Source organism: Python bivittatus, unplaced genomic scaffold (genome assembly GCF_059951505.1).
Source record: "Python bivittatus isolate LINGU-HERP-01145 unplaced genomic scaffold, Pbiv_v1 ctg000690_np1212, whole genome shotgun sequence".
Lineage (NCBI taxonomy): Eukaryota > Metazoa > Chordata > Lepidosauria > Squamata > Pythonidae > Python > Python bivittatus.
Genome location: NW_028277096.1, coordinates 10,877,638 through 10,899,734, shown reverse-complemented (window position 1 = coordinate 10,899,734; position 22,097 = coordinate 10,877,638). Strand labels below are relative to the sequence as shown.

At 42.7% G+C, this 22,097-nt stretch overlaps 1 protein-coding gene across 1 annotated transcript in view; it reads right to left on the bottom strand.

Moving 5' to 3' along the window:
• COL26A1 (collagen type XXVI alpha 1 chain) overlaps nt 1-22,097 on the bottom strand; it is a 151,107-nt gene that overhangs the window by 117,001 nt on the left and 12,009 nt on the right. Inside the window, exon 2 of the mRNA XM_088152346.1 lies at nt 1,004-1,126. Within this exon, the coding sequence (XP_088008472.1) occupies nt 1,004-1,126 (123 nt within the window). The remainder of the gene's footprint in view (nt 1-1,003; nt 1,127-22,097) is intronic.

Here is a 22,097-nt window from a genome sequence, read left to right as displayed (position 1 = left end):
AGAGAACCTTAGTTGAGACACTTGATGGGCAATTTCTTCCAGCTAGTCTTATTTTGCAACATATAACTCCTTTGCAGTTGAAAATAAATGATCATACAAAATTCTTGCCACTCTATATCACTCTAGCTTCCTTACATGTCCCCATAACATTATACCCATAACATATAACCAGGTATAGTCTGGTTACAAAATCATAATCCGGATATCCACTAGGAGCAAGGGACAATTTCTTTTCCCGCTCGAAAGTATCAACAGCATCACTATTTTCCCTCTCTCCCACTCTGCTGTCAGAACCTCTTTTCTTGCCAGAAAATTAAACAGATTTTGCTGATGTTTTGGGGGAATAAAAAGCAGCTGCCTTGCCCTCTCATTGGACATGCAACCATACTATTTAAAAACCTGCAGTGCAGAATCCCAGAAAAAAAGGCAATAGCCCACGTCTACTCAAGACGTAGCCAATTTAAAACGGTTTCTGGACAACAATCTGAAGATATATTCATCTTTTACATCTCCAGGATCAGCACCTATGTTTTATGTAAAAAAGAAAGATAATTCCTTGAGAGTTGTGGAATATGATAGACTTCTGAACTCAGTAACCATTAAGAACCAGCACCCACTGCCTCTTCTTTCAGATCTGCTGGATCACCTTCAGAAGGTAATCACTTTTACTGAAATGTACTTTAGGAATGAATTAGCAGAAACTAGCAACAGTATAGCAATATATTGCTCAGGCTGACCAGATAATAACCCAAGAATTGCTCACTTTCTCATTTAGTCCTCAGTTCACATGTTTACTGATGTTCCTAAACAACTATTTAGCTTATTCCAAAGAATGATATAGTTGTTTCCAAACATTTATGCAGATCTGATTCAGCAGATTATTCAAACATTCATAGATCAAGGCTTTGCCAACTCTTGGCATCTGTCAATAGAGTATTTATTCACCACTACTTCTCTGTCGCTTTGATCAAACTTAGCAAAGGTCTAAAACACAGCCCATTACCTCACTAAGTTGGCACAAGGTCCTGGCCACCGACAGCTCTGATAAACCCTTTGGATTACTGTCTCCGAGCCATTCTGCACTTGACAGGAAACCGTCCGGGTGACCGTGTAGTGGCACCAATGACTGTGGAACAGAACAGAAGACAAAGTCTGTTATTCAAGTTTAACTACTTTCTTTAGCCATAGTCCACTGCAAATCCCAAAGACAAGTCAACAAGTACAAATTAACAGATGAAAATTGAATGCAAAAAGCACAAAACCTGGCAAGTCTGGTGGGACATTTTTGTCTGGCCCTTTTTTTGATGTCAAACTCATATCCTCCCCCCTATTTGTTTCAGTTAGCTTCTGGTTGCATTCATATAATCCTCCAAATCTTGGACTGGAAGATTTATGAAAGAGCAGTTTGACTGCTGAAATAAGCAGGTGAGGAAAAATATGTGAGACACCCAAAACATATAGCCAAAACTCACTGGTGGCAAAAAAGGAACAAGAACCTTGTTTCCATATTGCTGATTTACAGTATGCTGGTAGCCTTTATCAGTTAGGCTGTGAAATGCACTGGTTTCAATTCTTTAAAAAAATGCTTTGGAGCACATGGGGGTGTCACCATCACACCAGTCTGCAACTCTTTAAAACATCCAGGATCATGTGGCAGTTGTGAAATCCTGAAAAAAGATGTGGCCGTTTTAAAGGATTACAGAGAGATGCTATATTTGTATCTTATGTACCTTTTCAGAATTTAACCTGAAGAGCTACACAGCCTAATATCTGTTTCCCTCTTGCTTAAACTTCAGGGAGGGTTAAAATCCACATATAAATGTAATATGAAAACTTTTTTGATGTCCTTCCTTATGCATGGGGGGAAGGGGACAAATGTCTGCATGCCTGTTTTCATAGGTATAAAAGGTATTAAACAAATTCATGAAAAACGATGGAATTTTTATGCTATGTATTATCGATATTAAGGCATAAACCTCCTCCCAGAAGTGAAAATACTACAATTCCTAGAATTCCCAAACAGCATGACCATTGTTTTCAACAGTTCTGCAAGGGATTATGGGGGCGGGGGAGACCTGTACCTGTATTTTTATTTATTTACTCGATTTATATAGCCACCCATCTGACTTTTATGTGACTCTAGGCAACTTACAATAAAACAAATAAAAACACAAAATGCACAGTATAAACAAAAATAAAAAGACATAGCAGGCAGGCATGATCTAACCTATCATCTGTACAACCAGGAGACGGGCTCTAAACCACGTCCAGGGACCCAGGCTTGAGCACAGAGCCTTTTCAAGGCCTTACGGAAAGCCAACAGGGACAGGGCTAAACTAATCTTGGGGGTGGGGGAAGAACGATGCTCCAAAGGGTGGGTGCCACAGCAGAAAAGCCTCTCCATCTGGGCCCCGCCAGCCGACACACCCTAGCTGATGGTACCCGGAGAATGCCCCTCCTGCCAGATGAGTAGAAACAACTGGGAAGAGACGGTCCCGTAAGTAACTTGGTCCTAAGCCATGAAGGGCTTTAAAGGTGACAATCAGCACCTTGAATTGTACCCAGAAGCACATCGGAAGCCAACGCAGCTCGCAGAGCAGTGGGGTCGCATGTGCCGGGTAACCGGCACCAGTATGCCCGCGCTGCTGCCTTTTGTTGAAGCGTCCAAATACTCTTCAAGGGCAGCCCCACTTAAAGCGTGTTGCAGTAGTTCAATCTGGAGGTCACAATGACCATAAGCAGAGCCCCCCAGTCCAGGAATGGGTGCAACTGATGCACAGCCCTAAGCTATGAAAAGGACCTCCTGGCCATGGCTGCTGCCTGCTCTTCAAGCAGGAGCCGTGAGACCAGGAGGGCCCCCAGGTATGTCTGGGGCAGTGCCCCCCATCCAGAACCAAAGATGGAAGGTCCCCAAAACAAGGAGGTCCAAAAACCCAGAGCCACTCGGTCTTGCTTGGGTTGAGCTGAAGCCTGTTGCGCCCCATCCAGGCCCCCACAGTCTCCAGGTACTGAGACAGAACCTCTACAGCATCACTCAGGCAGCCTGGAGTGGAGATATAAAGCTGGGTATCATCAGCATACTGAAGATACCTCACCCCAAACCGTCAGATGACCTCACCCAGTGGCCATGCAGATGTTAAATAGGAGGGGAGAGAATACCAAGCCCTGAGGCAGCCCACAAAGGATGGGCTGCCAGCTGGATCTCTCCCCTCCTATCAACACCAACTGGAACTGATCCTAGAGGAAGGAGGAGAACAGCACAACAGCGTGCCACCCACCCCCAATTCCCTGAGCTGGTCTAGAAGGATACTATGACCGATGGTATCAAAAGCTGCTGAGGGTAAAGAAGAGCAAGGATGGACACACCACCCCCATCCTGCTCCCACCAGAGGTCATCCAAGAACGCAATCAATGCCGCCTCAGTCCCATACCCAGGCCTGAACCCTGACTGAAAGGGGTCAAGATAATTCGTTTCCTCCAGAGTCCTCTGAAGTTGCAACACAACCACTTTCTATACAATCTTCCATAGAAAGGGAAGGTTGGAAACTGGATGAAAATTGTCCAGAATGGTGGGGTCTAGTGGCGGCCCCTTGAGGAGGGGGCAAACTACCACCTCCTTAAGAGACGGCAGAACTACCCCCTCCCTCAAAAAGGTGTTAACCACCACCAGAACCCAACCACACATCCCTTCCCAGGAGCCCTAACCAGGCAGGAGGGACATGGATCTAACATAGAAGTGGCTACACTAACAGCTCTGAGGACCCTGTCCATTTCCTCAGGCCCAATGGGATCAAACTCTCCCCAGATAACCAAGCTAGACCCAGCCCCAATAACCTTCACAGGACCTGCACCAAGGCCCGAGTCCAACTTAGAGCAGATCCGATCAACTTTGCCCATCAGATGCCTGGCATACTCTTCACAGTGACCCTGTAGGTGAACCTCCGAACCACTCTCGCCCAGGAGGGACCAAGTCACCCAGAACAGGGCCACTGGACAGCTATCTGCAGATGCAATAAGGACAGAGAAATATTGATGTTTCGCCGCCCTTACTGCCACAAGGTAGGCCCTAACAGCAGCTTGTGTTCAATCCGATTCGCTCTTTGTCACCCTCCAGCGATGCTCGAGGGTCTCTTCAGTTCCCTTAGCTCCTCCATATACCAAGGGAAGTTCTGGGATCCCCGGGGCAGGAGAGGCCATTCAGGATGATGCATTATCTGTCAATCAACCATTCTATCCCTGGCTACCAGCCATAAGAATTAAATTAAGGTCCTGTGTGGCTGAGGAGTTAATAGTATTGAAAGCACTTCTTCCTTCACATTCTGCCTATGAAATTTTATCTATCTATCTATCTATCTATCTATCTATCTATCTATCTATCTATCTATCTATCTATCTATCATGTTTATATAGCCACCACATAAAGTGACTCTGGGCGGCATACAACAATTAAATTCTTGGAAGCACAAACATCAAATGTTGTCTTCCACTTGGTCAGACTTTATCCTAGCCAGCACAGAATCAACATGATCTTGACATAAACCCTCCACGCTTTGAGGCAGAGATTTTTACCAGCAAATCTGGAGGTGCCTGGAATTGAAGCAGAGATGTTCAGCGCACAAAATGAATGCTCAACCACTGAGCTACGTCTCTGCCCACTGCAAGAAGTGGAATGTTAAACTCGATAGCTGGTGGTCTGCTAACAACATTTCTTATGTTCTCATCATGTTAAACGCATATTCCCAAAAATATAATAATGGCCATCCCTGCGCTAGATTTAGCAAGTGCGTGGCATTGCAGGAAGCCTTCAATATTGTTGGACCAGACATGAGCCTGGCAAGCTGGCTGTCTTTTCCTTGCCAGGAAACACTGAGATAGGAAGATGAAGTGGAAAGCACACTAAGGAGGATTAAACTTTACAAAGATTTGACACTGAGAAGGGAAACCCTAGCTGTGTTTACATTACCCAATGCAGTTAAAATCTTGCATCCCGGGATGAAGGATTTCCTAGCAATAAAACAAGCAAGATAATTAAAAGCTTCTCTCAGTCCCTTGGATGCATCCTCTCATCTTTATGGGAATGACTCACGGCTTTGACCTCATGGGGCTGTAATTTTATGACAGAGGAAGAGGTATTTTTTAAAAATCTTTCAAGTGAACAAGGAGGTTTGCAGAATAAAATCTGTAAGGCCCGAGAAAAAAAATGCCCTGTGCGTTTGGATCTTCTCTATTTGGAAACTCCTTTCTCATCTATAGCACTTATAGTTAGATTCTAAATTTACCTGGTAAATTTAGAAACTAACTATATATTACCTTAAATGGGTTGATTGCCATGACATTAAAGTTTTAAACAAAAGTTTCAACGTTTATGTTCTATGCTTCACAGAGACATCCCAGGATAGATAATGGTGAAGAGAAAATTACTAACATATAATCTAATAACACTTTAAAAAAGAATAAGCAAAAGCTAAGAATGGAAGAAATCATTTCACAATTCCAAACACAGCTAAATGCCTAGGGGAAAAAAAGGCATATCATAGTTAAAGGCTAAATAAACCTAGGCCCAGTTCTGTTCTGGGGGGGGAAGATTTTTCTTTTGCTCCATATAAAATGAATGAGAAAAAATTTTGGTTGGGGAAAAAAGATTTCCCCAAAAGCTACATTTAAGGCAACTGTTTAAATAATGTCACAAAATGAGAAAAACCATTGCCAAAATATAAAAAGGGGGCAAGCTATTTTCCTACCTCTTTTTTATCTGGTGGAAATTATAGTATCTAGAAAATACACAGATAGACTCATAGGTTACCTAGTAAAAATGTATAATCTCAGGAACAAGGGGGAAAATCCTCTATTTTTCTTGAAAATAATGAGAAAATAATGAAATATACACAATACTGTACTTATTTTTTTAAGCACCCTTTATAGTTATAAATAAATGGATGCTACTGCCAAGGCGTCTCTCATCCCCAGTGCCTTGAGGTCCAGTATACGACTGGAGCATATTGACCTACTTCTACGTAAGAGTTTCCCAATCAGGACAACTTGCAGATGTGTAACTTCAACTCCCAGAATTCCCCAGCCAGTTTGGCCATTGCTGAGAATTCTGGGGGATAAAGGCCATACATCTGGAAGTTGCTGAGGTTGGGAAACAGTGCTTTATATCAAAAGTTAACAAAAGCAAGCAAGGCCATGAGCTAAGAAAGGCCAAACCCTCCTCTTGTGAAAATAAATGCCTGTGTCTCCTGGAGGAAGGCTTGCATTCTGTTGCATCTGAGAATTGTATTATGTAACTTGTCCTCTGCATACAGGAATGTAATGATTTGGCTGTATGACTACTTACTGTATATAAAACTCCTATTCCATAGCTTTTGGAAATTATTTTGGGGAGTAAACACTAACTAACAAAATATTAACACATTTCTTAAACATTTGACATATCATTTAGGAAATAATCTCAATTTTTCTTAAACAAAAAGGACTATGGAAACAACCACCCAATTTTTTTTTCCAATTCTTCTGTGCTTTAACATTCCTACAACTGAACACGGTCTTCCCCAATAGTACTAAATACATTAGGATTCTTTATTTTGGCTAATACTATTTCCAGGGCTGCATTTGGGAAGTGCAACAAGTACAGTATAGGATTCTGTATGCTGGGTGTCAGGAAGAAAAGGACCAAAAAGAGCAGATTTGCATAGCATTTGCATACCAATATATTATCTTATTTGACAAAATGCAGGTGGACACCCTAAATACAGATTGGCAGGTCTCTGTCCGTTAAACCAGCAACGAAAAATATTTGTTATCCTTTCTGTAAACCAATATCTTAACTGTTCCTATGAGGTTCCAAAGCTTTTGACTGAAAGGCAATAAAATACTTCCATCTTAAATTCCAGACATTATAAATGTCCTACCACCACCATTACATACAGATGTCCCAAGTGCAAGAAATTGTTGGAAATGCAACTGGCGCAAACCCAGAATAGCAATAGATACAGCACAGCTTCTACACATGGAGCAAAATGTACTGATTCACGTTTTAACTCTCTAGTGCTCAAAACTGCTTGTTTTTTGAAACTATGTGTGCCTGCAAAAGGCTCAGCAACTGTCTTTAAAAAATTACAGAATTCAATCTCTGCTGAGCAGATCAAGTTTAATTTGTCAATGACCTCTTATAGCACAGGTTAATTCAGCAGAGTGATTCTTTCTTATGATGATGGCCACTGAAATGCACAGCTTCTCTTACAATGGCCATAGGAATACATTGCTTTCTTCATGGTCAATGGTTTGGAATAATAGAGAGATATCATAAATGTCATAATAACTATTAGAACACATTGGCACCTCCTGCACAGCTGTACAATAGCTTTCCCCAATCTAGGCATCTTCTAGATATATGGGCATGTGGATTTCGGCTCCCAGACTTCCCATGGGCAGCACGGTCACTGGTGAGAATTCTGGAAATTGAAGGTCACACATCTGGAGGGTTCCCAGGCTGGACTGGGAAAGCTTACTATACGAAATATGTAATTTCAAATCAACCGTTAGAATAAGTTTTTGAATTTCCAGCAAGATACTCAAAAACATTGTTCTTTTGGAGCTATTGTAGGAAGACAGTGAATTTTCACCTAGCAGCTAGAATGCATTAAGCAACATGTCTGTCCTAGAAGCTGTGGGAGATACGAACCTCAAAGTTCTAGGTAAAGGTCAAGTCTTCTTTGAGTTGAACTAGACCTCCCTTGACTTGTCCATGTAATTTTCTTAGCAAAAGTGAGAAAATGGTTGGTCACTGCCTTCTTCCATTATGTTTTTCTGATTTCCCAGTCTAGACAACACCCCTGGAATTTCCTAATGGTTTCACATTCAAGTACTAATCAGGCCAGTCCTGCTTAGTTTCTGAATGCAAAATCAGCCAAGTGTATCCACCTAAAACCAGTGGTTGCAAAGAAGAGAACTGATCATACAATGGCACTTTCTTCAGTGAGTGCACAGAATGTTTTGAAAGCCCATTTCTGGACCACCCTTCAAGGTTTTAAAGTCAGAACAATAAAATGAGAAGACCGAATAAAACAACACAGCCAGAAAATAAAACCCAGATTTAAAAAAAAAAAACAGCAGATAGAGCTAATAAAAAATAATTAAATTTTAATTTCTTCAAGCTTTTTTGCCAAAACAAGAGCAAGGAAGGTTTCGGGCAACTTGAGAAGGCTTTCCCCATTATTTAGCATCACCCCAGAAAAGCCCTTATCTCCAAGGATACTACGTTGCCTGCCAACACCTCCTTTTGCAATCTGACAGGATATAAAACACAGGGCCAGCCTCCAGCATCATTTATTTTCAAGCATGCTGCTAAGCCTCCAATAATCCCTACTGGCATTCTCAGAAAATAAAAATTAGGGGCTGCAGCTGCCCCGTATTTTGTTTCAAGTGTTGACATGCCCTGGAAAAAGCAAATGGGACATTATGGAAGTACAGAACGTCCTGGGAAAGTAGAAGGGTAACCTCATTAGCTGGTCTTCTGGTAAGTTGAATTGTTTCTGTCTGGGCATACTCACAATCTGTGGCAGGCACTTGTGAGAGTGCCCACAGCATTTATTTTATTCATGTATTTATTTATCGAATTTGTCACCGCCCATCTCGTTAAACGACGCTGGGCAGTTTACAAAACAATTAAAGTCAATAAAAATTACAAAATTACAATAATAAATACAAAATAAGAAGATCCAGAATAATTGGCGATCACTCAGGGAGCGTCATTGAGGCGCTAGCCACCCCCAGGGTAGAGCTGTTATCCCCCCATGCAAGCTGGCAGAGCCAGGTCTTCAATTTTTTCTGGAAGGCCGGTAGGGTGGGGGCCTGCCGCACCTCTGGGGGGAGAATGTTCCAAAGGGCGGGGGCAACGGCAGAGAAGGGTCTCCTCCTGGGCCCCTCCAGTCGACATTCTCTCGCTGACGGGACCTGCCACATGCCCTCTCTGCCCGACTGGGTGGGACGGGTTGATGTGACAGGGGTAAGACGGTCCCTCAGGCACCCTGGACCCATGCCATGTAGGGCTTTAAAGGTGATAACCAACACTTTGAATTGGACCCAGAAGCAGACTGGGACCAGTGCAGCTCGTGTAGTAAAGGTGTTATATGTGCCGTTCTTGAGGCACTCAAATCTATCCACATGGCCGCATTTTGGACCAGCTGTAGCTTCTGGATACTCTTCAAAGGTAGCCCCATGTAGAGCGCATTGCAACAGTCTAGCCGAGAGGTGACCAGGGCATGAGTGACTGACTGGAGAGGCTCCTAATCCAGGAAGGGGCGTAACTGGTGTACCACACAGAGGTGGGCAAAGGCTCTCCTGGCCACGACTGCCACCTGCTCCTCGAGCAGGAGTCATGAGTCCAGGAGGACCCCCAGATTACACCCTGGGTCCATCCGGGGCAGTGCAACCCTGTCCAAAACCAAAGATGGTAAATCCTTGGATACAGAGGGGCTTCCAATCCATAGCCATTCCGTCCTACCAGTGTTCAGCTGAAGCCTGTTGCACCCCATCCAGACCCTTACAGCCTCCAGGCACCACAAAAGGGTGGTCACGGCATCACTGACTTCATCCGGGATGGAGATGTATAACTGGGTATCATCAGCATATTGATAATACCTCATCCCATGGTGACAGATGATCTCACCCAGTAGTTTCATGTAGATATTAAAAAGGAGCAGAGAGAGTACTGAACCCTGGGGCACCCCACAAAGGAGGGGCCGCGAGCTGGACCCCTCTCCCCCAATCAACACCAATTGGGATCGACCTTGGAGGAAGGAAGAAAACCAGCACAAAACTGTGCCACCCAACTCCCCAAGTCAACCCAAAAGGATACCATGGTCAATGGTATCGAAAGCCACTCAGAGGTCAAGAAGAGCAAGGATAGATGCACTACCCCCATCCTGCTCCCGCCAGAGATCATCCATGAGTGCGACCAATGCCGTTTCCATCCCGTATCCAGGCCTGAAACCTGACTGAAAATGATCCAGATAATCCATTTCCTCTGGAGCTGCAACGCCACCGCCTTCTCAACCACCTTCCCTAAAAAGGGGAGGTGGGAGACTGGATGAAAATTGTCCAGTATGATGGGATCCAGTGATGGCTTCTTGAGGAGGGGGCTTTTGAGCATGCTTTCAAAGTTGCAAATATACCCACCCTTGGTCTGGCTTTCTACATCAGGCTCATGTAAAACCTTGCTCTAGGTTCCCTCCATTAAGTGGTGTTACCTGATGGGACTTAGGAAGTGTGCCTTTTCTGACACAGCACCTGCCCTCTGATCCCCTTCCCAAGATATATCTGGCCCCCACCCTGCTGTGTTCAAAAGAACTCTGAAAACCTGGCTCTTTCCCCATGACTTGCCTTAGAGTGGGTGGCCGGGTCTTCCATATTTGATTGTCTTTTGATGGTTGCTTTTTTATGGCATTAGGGTGGGGGGGGTTGTTTTTAACTGAACTGAATTATTGTTTTTACTGTATGCCACAAAGAGGAGTTGTAGAATTGGGTGGTCTTATAAATTTCTTAATTAAATACATTTAAGAAGACCTTCTACACATATGTTAAGTATCTATCAGAGATGGAAGTTTTCTTTTATTTGGAAATATGCCCAACATCCCCAAAAGTTATAAAGGTAAATAGAGGTCATACAGAGTGTCCTCTGGAAGGAAGGAGACAAGGGGTATAGCTGGTAACATGCAGGTAAATCAGTCTAAATGATGATGTCACCCATGTTATGAATGGATAAGTCCCATCCAATAAGGGTGTCCATAGGATGGTCTCAATGTTCCAAATGTAACCACCACACAGAAAGGTTTGGGATTCTGGATGTAACATCACAGGGCTATGCAAGTTGGAAGCAAATTAGATATATATATATAAAAATATAAATAACCTATTTCAATATATACGCCACTCAGAGCCAGCTGTGATTGGAGCAGCTTAGAAGTCCAATTAATAAATAAAGAAGGTGGCCCTGCTTTTGCAACGTGAAGTGGCCAACCCACCTACCTACTGACTTACGCTTCCCCAAGATTATGCTTTGCCACTTTCCACTCTACTGGCATGTGAAAGATCTCTGTCGGTATCATCATACATCCAAGATGCGATCCAGGCCCAATCAAATATGATCAGCAAATCATATTTGCTAGTGATTTTAAATATGCTGCTCAGGGATCTTTTTCAGATGAAGATGAAAATACTTTATATAAATAAATTATATTGCCCCCTGGCATTTAGAAATCCAGGAATTGTTGGATCCTTTGCTCTGCAAATTGGGTAGCAGGGTATCTTAAAAGACTGTTATCAGCACAAACAACTGCACTGAATTATCTTCTTGTTTTCCTAAAGATAAAACGTCTCTGTGTAATACCCAACTGAGAGCAATATTTGGGGCAGAGAAAATGGTAGAAGCATTTTGTTAAGGCAAGGATCTTTCTTCTATTCCCTCTTGAGTTACTCCCTGGTGTTTCATTGCAGAAATATCTTGTTTCTCTGCAAGGCAAGACAGGAATTTCAATAAAAACTCAAAGGTCATTGACTCTGAGTGGGAAAGGGGACTGACTGGAGTCAACAAAACCATTAAGAACTTTCAAATTAAAAAAGGGTGTGGGGGTCATTCTATTCATGGACCAAACTGCTTACTAACTTGCGTGGATTGCTATATACACATCATCATGCTTGTTCCTTTGCCCCAAAGAGAGTTAAGTACAGCAGCCTTGTCCTCTTCCTCACACAGACATGTGCCCCACTTCCATCAACTTTAGAGCCATGCTGGATTTTGCCCAATACGTCAAGACTCACATTCCAAAAAAAGACAGAAGCAGGACTTTGGGGGAGGGCAAAAATGAAGAAAAAAAGTTTGAAATTGAATTATGTACAAATGATGAACATGTTATTGCTAAAGTGTATAAAGTTTTGTTGAGATTTGAAACAGAAGAAGAAGAAGTTAAAGAATGCATGATAAAATGGGCTAAGAATTTTGGTTATAACATACAGATGGACCAATGGGAGAGAATGTGGATAAAAGGACTGAAATTCACATTGTGTTACAACTTAAGAGAGAACTTTTATAAAATGATGTTCTGTTGGTATATGACTGCAGAGAAATTATCACAGATGTATAAAGGTACTGTACTTCTAATCAATGCTAGAAATGTGAAAACATGAAGGGGAATTTTATCATGCATGGTGGACTTGCGAAAAAGCAAAAAAATATTGAATACAAATAGAATGATACAAAGAAATTTTAAAGCTCAATATTCAGATGAAAACAGAACTTTTCTTATTAGGACTTATGGATAGCCAATTAGATAAGACTTATGGAAGACTGATTTTGTATATGTAACTGCAGCAAGGTTATTCTATGCACAAAGATGAAAAAATACTGAAATACCCACAACGGAGGAGCGGAATGTGAAGATGGTAGAACTTGCAGAAATGGCAAAATTGACCTGTTTGATCAGGGATAAGACAACAAGCACTTTTATAAAAGACTGGAAACCTCTCATGGACTTTTTGCTGAAAATGGAAAAAAAGAATTGGTGATTTATGGATTTGCTGATTAAAAAGGGGTTGAATATGGGAAGAACAGAACCATGTTGTAATTTTAAAGGAGGAGGAGAGATAAGGAACTTGTTTGTAACTGCTGTAAAGATCGGAAGTCTCTTTTCTTCTTTTTCTTTTCTTTTCTTTTCTTTTTTCTACCTGCACTATCTTTTCTCCTTTTTCTTTTACCTTTTATCTCTCTTTATTTTTAATTTCACTCTATATAATTTCATGTTTATATTTTGCTTATGTGAAAACCTTTAATAAAAATTATTTAAAAGATGAAGAAAAAAAGGGGGGAATCTATTCAGGGGAAGTTGGGGCCACAAAAGAAATGCTCATGTGCCACCTTTTTTTTTTTTTTTTGCACCCTTGTCTTAGAGTAAAATGAAACGGTAATCAAAAGCACAGATTGTTCTGAGATGGGGGTGGGGATCAATGAATTGGTGATTATTGATTCAGTCACCAGACACTAAGGGCTCCACATGGCAGAGAAAGCAGAGATGTCTTCCTATGTAGCATTTGCAAGGAAAAGGGATATATCTGTTTATTTATAATTTCAATTTGAATCCAAACCTTTACTACAGCCTTTGGGCCAGAGAACACTACTATTTAATTTATATGGCTGCCCATCTCAAATTCATGACTTGGGGCGGCTAACGACAATTAAAAACTATATCAAAGCATAAAACAATATAACTCCCCCACCCACAAGCACACGCACAAATCACTCAGCCGCCAAGGTAAAAAACCCACCAACAAATTAATATAACTGTGGCATGGGCTCTGCCACATATCCAGATCCCCACGCTCAGTGACAAAACCATGTCTTTAAGGCCTTGAGAAAAGCCAGCAGGGTTGGGGCCGATCTAATCTCAGTGGGATGATGTCTCTTGCAGATTTATCTTGCAGATGCAGTCATCCTACTTCTTTTAGGATGCTACGGGTAGTCCTCGTTTAGCAACCACAATTGAGACTGGCAACTTAGCAGTCGCAAAGTGAAACTGCAACTGTGCTTATGATCTTACTTCAGCTTTCCTTTGCTTTACAGACCTGTGAAAGTCATACATGCGAGGATGGGTCACAAAATTACTTTTACATCACTGTCGTAACTGTGAATGGTCACTAAGTGAGGCAATCATTAAATGAGGGATACCTGTATTTCCACCTTTTGTTTCAGGGGATATGGTTGCTACATTATTGGTAGCAAGACAGCAATGTTAGCTACCAGCCCCTTGCTCAGAGGAAGGACTTCTCCTTTGTGAATAAGTTGGCCCTTGAGATTTCTTGCATTGCCATTACATTGCTGTGATGGCAAGGTACACCATTTCAAGCATTTTTAAATAACAGAAGGAAGTTCATATCATGCTAAAGCTGACTGGAGAATTCTGGGAGTTGAAGTCCACACAACTTGAAGTTGCCAAGTTTGAGAAACACTGTGCTAAAGTATAGAGTCATGTGTTTGCTTTTGACTTAGCGCATCATGTGAACTGCAGCAAAGGCTGGTCTCTGTGCCAGTTTGCTCCAAAGGAACCCTTCCTCAGGGTAAGGCATAGGGTAGAGTGGGCCCTCCGGGCAGCTCCATGTGCCCTTGTTCCTATGGTGGCAAAATCACAGTAGTAAACAGTTGGTGGGCAGGGCAGGCAGCAATAAGCAGAAAATATGGAAGCAATATTAGTCTCCAAGGCAGTGCGAGGTGGGAGAGCTACAGCAGATGCTGCAATGGGCGGGAGTCCAGCCAGATCCACCGCCTGAAGTAAGAGGTTCATCCTGCCTCAAGCAAGAGCCAGCATCGCATCCAAGCCGCCCTCCCAACCCAGCTGAGACAGCCGTCAAGACCCTCCTCTTCCAAATGCTGGTTTCGAGGGACGGCTGCTGCCCGCCCGAGGTCCCGAGCAGGGACGGCCTTGAATGGAAAGACCTCCTGCCAGCTGCTGCATAGCTCAGGCCTCCCCTGCAGAGAAATATAATAGCAAGGCATTTGGCCAAAGAGCAGCAATGCTTGCCAAAGGGGAACGGGGGGAAGGTCCTGCAGAAAAGGGGAACCACAATTATTTCTCGCAATATCTGAGACACCCCAGGGAGCACAACATTCCTAGGGGAAGCCAGTGTTTTATTTCAAAGATCAGGTGCTAAAAAGCAAAGAGGGAAACCTGCAACTTTTCAGAAAGGATCCTGCAGAGTAGGGAAAGGCACCAGAAAGGGTAACACATGCCTGTGAACAGTGAGAGTGGGACATACCTTCCTTGCGAAGAAAGGTTCATCCATTGGGGCTTTTTTTTTTAAATTAAAAAAGATATTCGAATCAGCGATAAGGGTTTATGAGCAGCCTTGCAAAGGGACAAAAGGCAGGTGTACAAATGTTTTAGTGATTGATGAAAGAGATGAATTCTGCAAAAAAAGAGACACTTATCTCACCCTCATATGAAAATGGGGGGGGGGGCATGATTACATTCATTAGTGGTCAGACTCAGGCCAGGTTTCTATGCTTTCTATTCACCATCAAATATGCAGTAATAATTCTGCGCTAAGCAGAAAGGCTCTTCAAGCCAAAGCGTTTCCACTCCAAGTGCTCTGAGCACTCAAAACTCTTGCGTTACTGCTAAGTATTGCTATTGTCCTCTGCCACTTCTAAGGTGCTTCTGGTAAATATTGAACTTATTTTAAACATAAGGTACTTCTTCTGTTAAATACTGCAGTTAGTTTAAACAAAACGTTAAAAAAGAACCCCAAAAGCACTTAACCTCAAAGATGCCATGAACTTGTGAACCAAAACACCTCATAACTCACAAAGAGAGAGAGAGAGAGAGAGACAGAGAGAGAGGAAATTCATTATTTGAACTTGGCTTACACAAGCCAGCGCCTTTAACTTCCATTTGCAGAGATAAGCCAGTTTTGACTGCTGTTAAGCTATAAGTACTCCTAAATTTAAAGGGGTGGACAGAGATTTCCTTTACAAAAATGTATTTATTAGATAGTGCAGAACATGTGCTGGAGAACCGTTGCAGAAGCTTGGCCAAAAATGAGAGAGAATGGAGTGGCCGAAGAAACGTAGCACCTTCTCCACCAGCCTGGGAGTTCACACACAGACAAAAATGCAAGAAAACACTTTCAAAAGCCCTGTGCTCAAGTGGAATGGATCAGTTGCTTAAGGTAGATGAGAAAGCAAACCAGCATTCCATTTCTCCCAACTGGAAAGCCCAAAGGGTAGTCTAAATGAGATAGAAGTCCAAACACGTTGGCTAGTTCTCCCAGCTTTCAGTGTACTTAATTACTTTTATTTCCTCTCTCCCATTCATGAACCATGAACATTTAATTGGGGAAAATCATCAGAAAATGTACTTTGGCACAGCTCTATTGCACCATGTCCAAATATAGTTTGTTTGGATTTGCCTGATGTGTTATACAATTGTAAACCATAGTTTATGCAAAAAGTAAGGAAGGTGACCTTGACAGACATATGCAAGAACTGTTACAAAGGGGAGCTGAAAAGTTATTTAAGTCCTGGGAAGCAAGGTAATACAGTGGTACCTCGGTTCACAAACGCTTCTGTTCACGAACAATTCGGTTCACGAACAGCACCGTTCGCAAAATTTTGCTTCCGTTCACGAACTCCGCATCGGGTGACGAACAGGATCTGCGGCCATTTTCCCTGCTGTGACACATGGTCGTGGCTTCCTTGTAGGGAGGGGGACTCTCCCAAGCAGTAACCGCCTCCCCACCTACCTTCCTGTCCTCCACGCCTCAAGCAAGGTTAGCGTTCTCTCTCTTCATAGTGTACTGTACTGTACTTTGTGTCATATTTTTGTGGTTTTAAAAAAATATACATATGGTTCAGAACAGATTAACCGTATTTACATTGAACCTTATGGGAAAATTTGATTCGAGTCGCGACCAGAATTGGTTGGCGACCAAATTCGTAGGGGTCAGAACGGATTAACCGTATTTACATTGAACCTTATGGGAAAATTTGATTCGGGTCGTGACCAATTCAGGTCGCGACCAGAGTCGTGGAACGAATTAAGTTTGTGACCCGAGGTACCACTGTATTCAGAAGGGGCTCAGGTAGAGGCCTCCTGGATTCACTGGGGTGTAAGGAGGCAGGAACAGCACAATCTGACTTGCAAGATTCTATTATTAGAGCCTGACTCAATAAAGTGTAGTTCTGGTCTTCCCGTGGAGTTGACTTCCTGGTCTGGTCTACCGAGTGAGGCTGAGAGTTTATTGCAAGGACAGACAATCTTTTTGTGGCCAGAAACCATTTTTTAAATTTCTGGCCTCCAAGGGGACACGCCAGTAATATTACTGGAGGAAACAGTTCCAACATTCTCCGTCCTTTTGCAGAGAGATTAGGGTTTCATTCTTATAGTAGAACACATGCATTAAATCTACAGGAGGCTTAGCAGTAGCAATAACATACGTAAAATCACACCGCTGAGCATAATTTGGAGGAGAAGAAGGCCCCAGGAACAGTTGGGGCAGCATGGCATAGGGCATTGGGCAAGCCCAACCAGCTGTGGTTTAGTCAATGAACACTAGCTGATTACATTTTCTGAGCCCAATAAATGGCAGTTGCCCTCCTCACTTTCTGGAGCCCTTCTCTGGTGGTCATTTGGGGTTCAGAGGAGATGGAAAATCACAAAATAGGGCACGCTCCAGGTCTCATCAATTAAATGGTGTCATCTTATGGGATTGAGGAAGCGTGTCTTCTCTGTCACAGCCCTCGCCCTCTGGAACAGCATCCCCCCAGAGGTAACCACAGCTCCCATTTGCATTGGGTTCTTCAAAGCTGTCTCTGTCCCCAGGCCTGGACTTAGGGTGGCTGTGGAACCTCTGCTGAGTTTTTGCATGTTAGGGAGAGTTGTTTTAGTCCAGGCCAGTGTTTCTCAACCTTGGAGGCTTTAAGATGTGTGGACTTCAACTCCCAGAATTCCCCAGCCAGCAACGGGCATTGAAGTCCACACATCTTAAAGCCACCAAGGTTGAGAATGAGAAACACTGTTCCAGGCAATTATGTGGCGTTTAATGTGTTTTTAATATATATACTGGACCTATTGCATGCCACCCAAAGTCTTCTTGGAGTTGGGAGACCTCAACAAATCCAATAAATAAATAAATAAATAAAGTAGCCATTGGGGAGTCAGATGACCCAAAACTAGATTAAAGTAGAGTGTCCATTAGGGTGGTACATGGTGGCATTTATGCTTATGTGCCTGTTAACCAGGATCTTTAGCTTGGTCTGTGAAATAAATTCATCTTCTGAGAATGATGCTGCTGTACTGTCTTCTACATACAAGCTCCCTCATTGAGTATAAAATGCAAAAGATAGTTGAGTATCATAAGAGTTTGCTGCTGTTGTTTTTCATAGCTAATGAGGAAGAAATAAAGGGTCCACATTCCACTTAGACTCATTATCAAGCATGACCAAAGCCTCAGGGATACCGGAAGTATGCAGAGATTCCAGACCCAGACAAAAAAGTTACCGAGTCCCAGAAGGAATTTGCCTGGCTTGAACAAGGCTTGCTGTTATCCCTTCAGGCAGAAGCTCCCAACTTTCTCCACACCACTCCATCCCCTCCCAACTTCCTTCTCCATCTTCTGACAGGCTCAGCTTGACCTACTAACTTAAGCCTTCTGTGGAAAGGTCAAATACAAAGACTAGCCCCCAGGAGGATAAACCACATCAAGGAATTAAAAGGAAAAGAAAAAGAGAAAAAGCAGGTCCCGTTCCCCACCCCACATCCATACGTACACACACTTCAAATCTGCACAGATGGAAAGAAGGAAACGAGGATGGCTCTACATTTATTTATTCTGGAGCCAGACTTGAGAGCACACCAACCTGATGTTATATGCCAGCAAAAAACTAAAAGGCTCTGAACGAGGTAGAGGTGTTCTATACACATATATACTTACAAAATACAAACAGGCACACACACACACAAATACATACACAAATACAACCTTCTAGTTCTCTTTGTTTTAAACAGTCTTGCCTCAAGGCAAGGAACAATTTTAAGTTTGTGTCATTTTTACATGATGGAACTAAAAAGTGTCTCAAGGAAAAGCATAATTTCATAAAATAAGGTTTTTTTTCCCTTTCCTGAAAATAGTTTACACAATGTGCTAAGCTGTAAACCAAGGATGGGCAATAATTTTAAATCTAATTAAGAAAAATAAGGTTTCAGGAGAGTTGGGGGTTTCAAAGTTTGAAATGGGAACATTTTGCCTCAAAGCAGTTTAACGCATCCCTTTCCATCATTAATGTTGTATGTATGAAAAATCAGAATGTTGGAAATTGGCCATGTTGCTACCAAATGGAGAATTAAAATGACCTACAGATAGTCCTCTCCTGTTATAAACCATTGTTTATACATTTCAGTGGGTGGGCTCATACAACATGCTAAGCCAGAACTGAACAAACCACAGTCTGTGTTTGCATGACACCACAAGCACCATAAGTAAAAAAAAAAAAAAAGAAAAAAAAAGTCCACCTATATGTTCACCCTGCTCTTATAACCCCTATTGTGCATAGCACTTAAACAAACTTCACTGAAGGAAAGATCCTTTGTAAGGACAGTAAGGTCCAGATAGGGAATGGGGTTGGGTGTGGGTAAGCAGAAAACAAAAGCAAACACTGCATTCTGGAAGTTCTATCATCTCATTCCAAGCCAGACAAAACAACATCTGGAACAATTCGCCCCTTCCAGGTTCAGACAGTTTCAGACGTTCCAGCATGGAAAATAGTGGGATTCAGAATAAGCCAGTATATGGAAATATCCAGACAACCATTACATAGTGGGAAAGATATACACAACACTTTGAGTCATCGCTTCCACCCAGTGGCTGTCCATAACCTTGGTAAATTTAGCCCTAGTGTTCTTTGGATTTAGAGCAATCATTTGCCCAGGAGATAGAGGTATTCTAATCGAAAGGAATGTGAGAAGAGATAGGTTTGCTCTATGTTTTTGATTGCTCACACAAGACATAGCTCTTTCAATCAATTAGCTCCTCCAGGGCAGGAGGACATCCTGGCAGAAAAGACTGAATTAATTCCAGTCCATCCATTAAGGGTTGCTTTTAAACAAGTTTTAAATAAACCTTTTCTTTTAAATAAAACCTTTCCTCTTCTAAATCTGTGTTGTCTTAACCTTGCAGATAATGAAGAGCGTGGACTTTGCTTGCAGATTTATCCTTTTCCAGGTTGGCTGCCAAAAAAACCCCTGCAAGTTCTACCTGGTAGAATTAGTAAGATACAAAGTAGATATACAGAGAGAGAAAGAGAAAAAAAGAAAAAGAGAGAGAGAAATGCCAGCATTTAGAGATTGGGTGATCATTGTTTACGTATTTGTGGTTGTTATAATTTTTATTGATTTTTAATGAGTTACATGAAGTTATGGATTGTCTTTTGTGAACTGCTCAGGAATGCTTAAACATTTATTTATTTTGCAAGATTTATAACCCACTCCAGTTGAAACCAACTCTGAGCAGCATAGAATCCCCATCTTTGTAAATTCCAGTTAAAGACAAAACAATTAACAATTGCAGTAGGGACATAATTGGTCTTTTGTGCTGTCCTGGTCCAGACAGGAGAATTCAAAAGAAAACAGTCCACGAGACAAGACAACATCTAACCAATCTTAGCAGCTATAACAGAGTAGAACAGGGTTCCTCAACCTTGACCACTTGAAGATGTGTGGACTTCAACTCCCAGAATTCCCCTGCCAGCCATGCTGGCTGGGGAATTCTGGGAGTTGGTCCACACATCTTCAAGTGGCCAAGGTTGAGGAACCCTGGAGTAGAACATTCAAAACATTTTTGCCTACGTAGAACAGCTCTTCTTTTGGTGTCAACAAGATTTAATTGGATTTCCTTCTCTTTCCTCTTTTCCTCTCTTTAATTTCTTTTGCTTACTACTACTTATTCCCCAAGAGAGATGAACACAATGGGTACTGTATGTGAGTACCCATTTCATGATGTACAGTACTAGTGAGGCATCTCAGAGCAACCACCATTTTGGGTTTGTGGAGTCCAACAGTTGAAACTATTGGAGAATATTCAGTCTTTATTAGGATGTTGTTTGTTTCTCTAAGTGGTGAGGACTCAAAACTGACTTTTTTCCACCAGGAAGTCCAAAGGTCTGTCATCTGCTTAACCATGTCATTGTGCCACATGTATTGTCAGACCATCTTCCACTTGGAGATGATTATTTGAACATTGCTGATAGCACTGCTATATTTGTACAGTGATACCTCGGGATACGAACGCCTCTGCTTGAGAATTTTTCGGGTTACGACCAGCTCTGGCCCCAAAATTTTACTTCGGTTTGCGAACTCCGCCTCGGGGTACGAGCCATTTTCCGCCCGTGCCACGTGGTCCGCGGCCATTTTCTGCCCGTGCCACGTGGTCCACGGCCATTTTTCCGCCCGTGCCACGTGGTCCGCGGCTGTTTTTCCGGCCCTGCCGCGTGGTCCGCGGCCGTTTTCGCGCTGCGCCGGGCTGTTTTCGCGCTGCGCCGCACCGCGCCGTTTTCGCGCCGCGCCACGCCGCGCCGTTTTCGCGCTGCGCCGGGCCATTTTCACGCCGCGCCGCGCTGCACCCGGCCATTTTCGCGCCGCACCACGCCGCGCCCGGCCGCTTTCCGTGTGGTCCGTGGACGCCAGAACGGATTAACGGTAATTACATTGAACCTTATGGGAAATTGCCTCGGGTTGCGACCAAATTCGGGCGGAGGGCGGAACGGATTAACCGGATTTACATTGAACCCTATGGGGAAATTTGCCTCGGGGTGCGACCAAATTCAGAGGGCGGAACGGATTAACCGGATTTACATTGAACCCTATGGGGAAATTTCCTTCGGGTTACGACCAACTCGGGATACGCCCAGAGTCACGGAACGGATTAAGTTCGTATCCCGAGGTACCACTGTATTAGAAATGTGCTTTCAACTACAGGTGCACACACTTTCTCTTCTCCCCTACCATACTTCCACTTTTTGTCAGCACTGCCTTTTCTTATACATTTTTGTACAACTAACTGTTCTTTTGCTTGCTTTCATTCCATTTTAAATTCATAATTAAATAGGGTTAGAGTTAGGTTAGCTTATTTCAGATCAATATATTTTACTTCCAAAGTGCTCAGCCTTGATTTTTTTGAAATGAATTAGGTAGTAAAACTTTAAGCCAGTTCAATTAAGAATCAAGAACTCAAATTTCTCCTAAATTTTGGTAACATCTGTTTCTAAAAATAGACATGCTCCCTCTACTGGCAGGAAGAGTGTTTAATGCTCTTGCCTTATACAAGAGTTTGAGTTTTCCAACTTCAAGGGATCCTTTTCATATCAATTTAGGATTATTATCCTTGCGCTTGAAAGAACAGATTAGGGATAGATCATCAAGGAGAAAATCTATCTATGTGGTCGCTAGGAGTTGAAAACGTCTTGATGGCACAGAATCAATCAATCCTCATCAGCAGAGCATGGACATCCAATGGGGACAAATGACAAAACATGAGTCATGGGACAAATCTCCCTT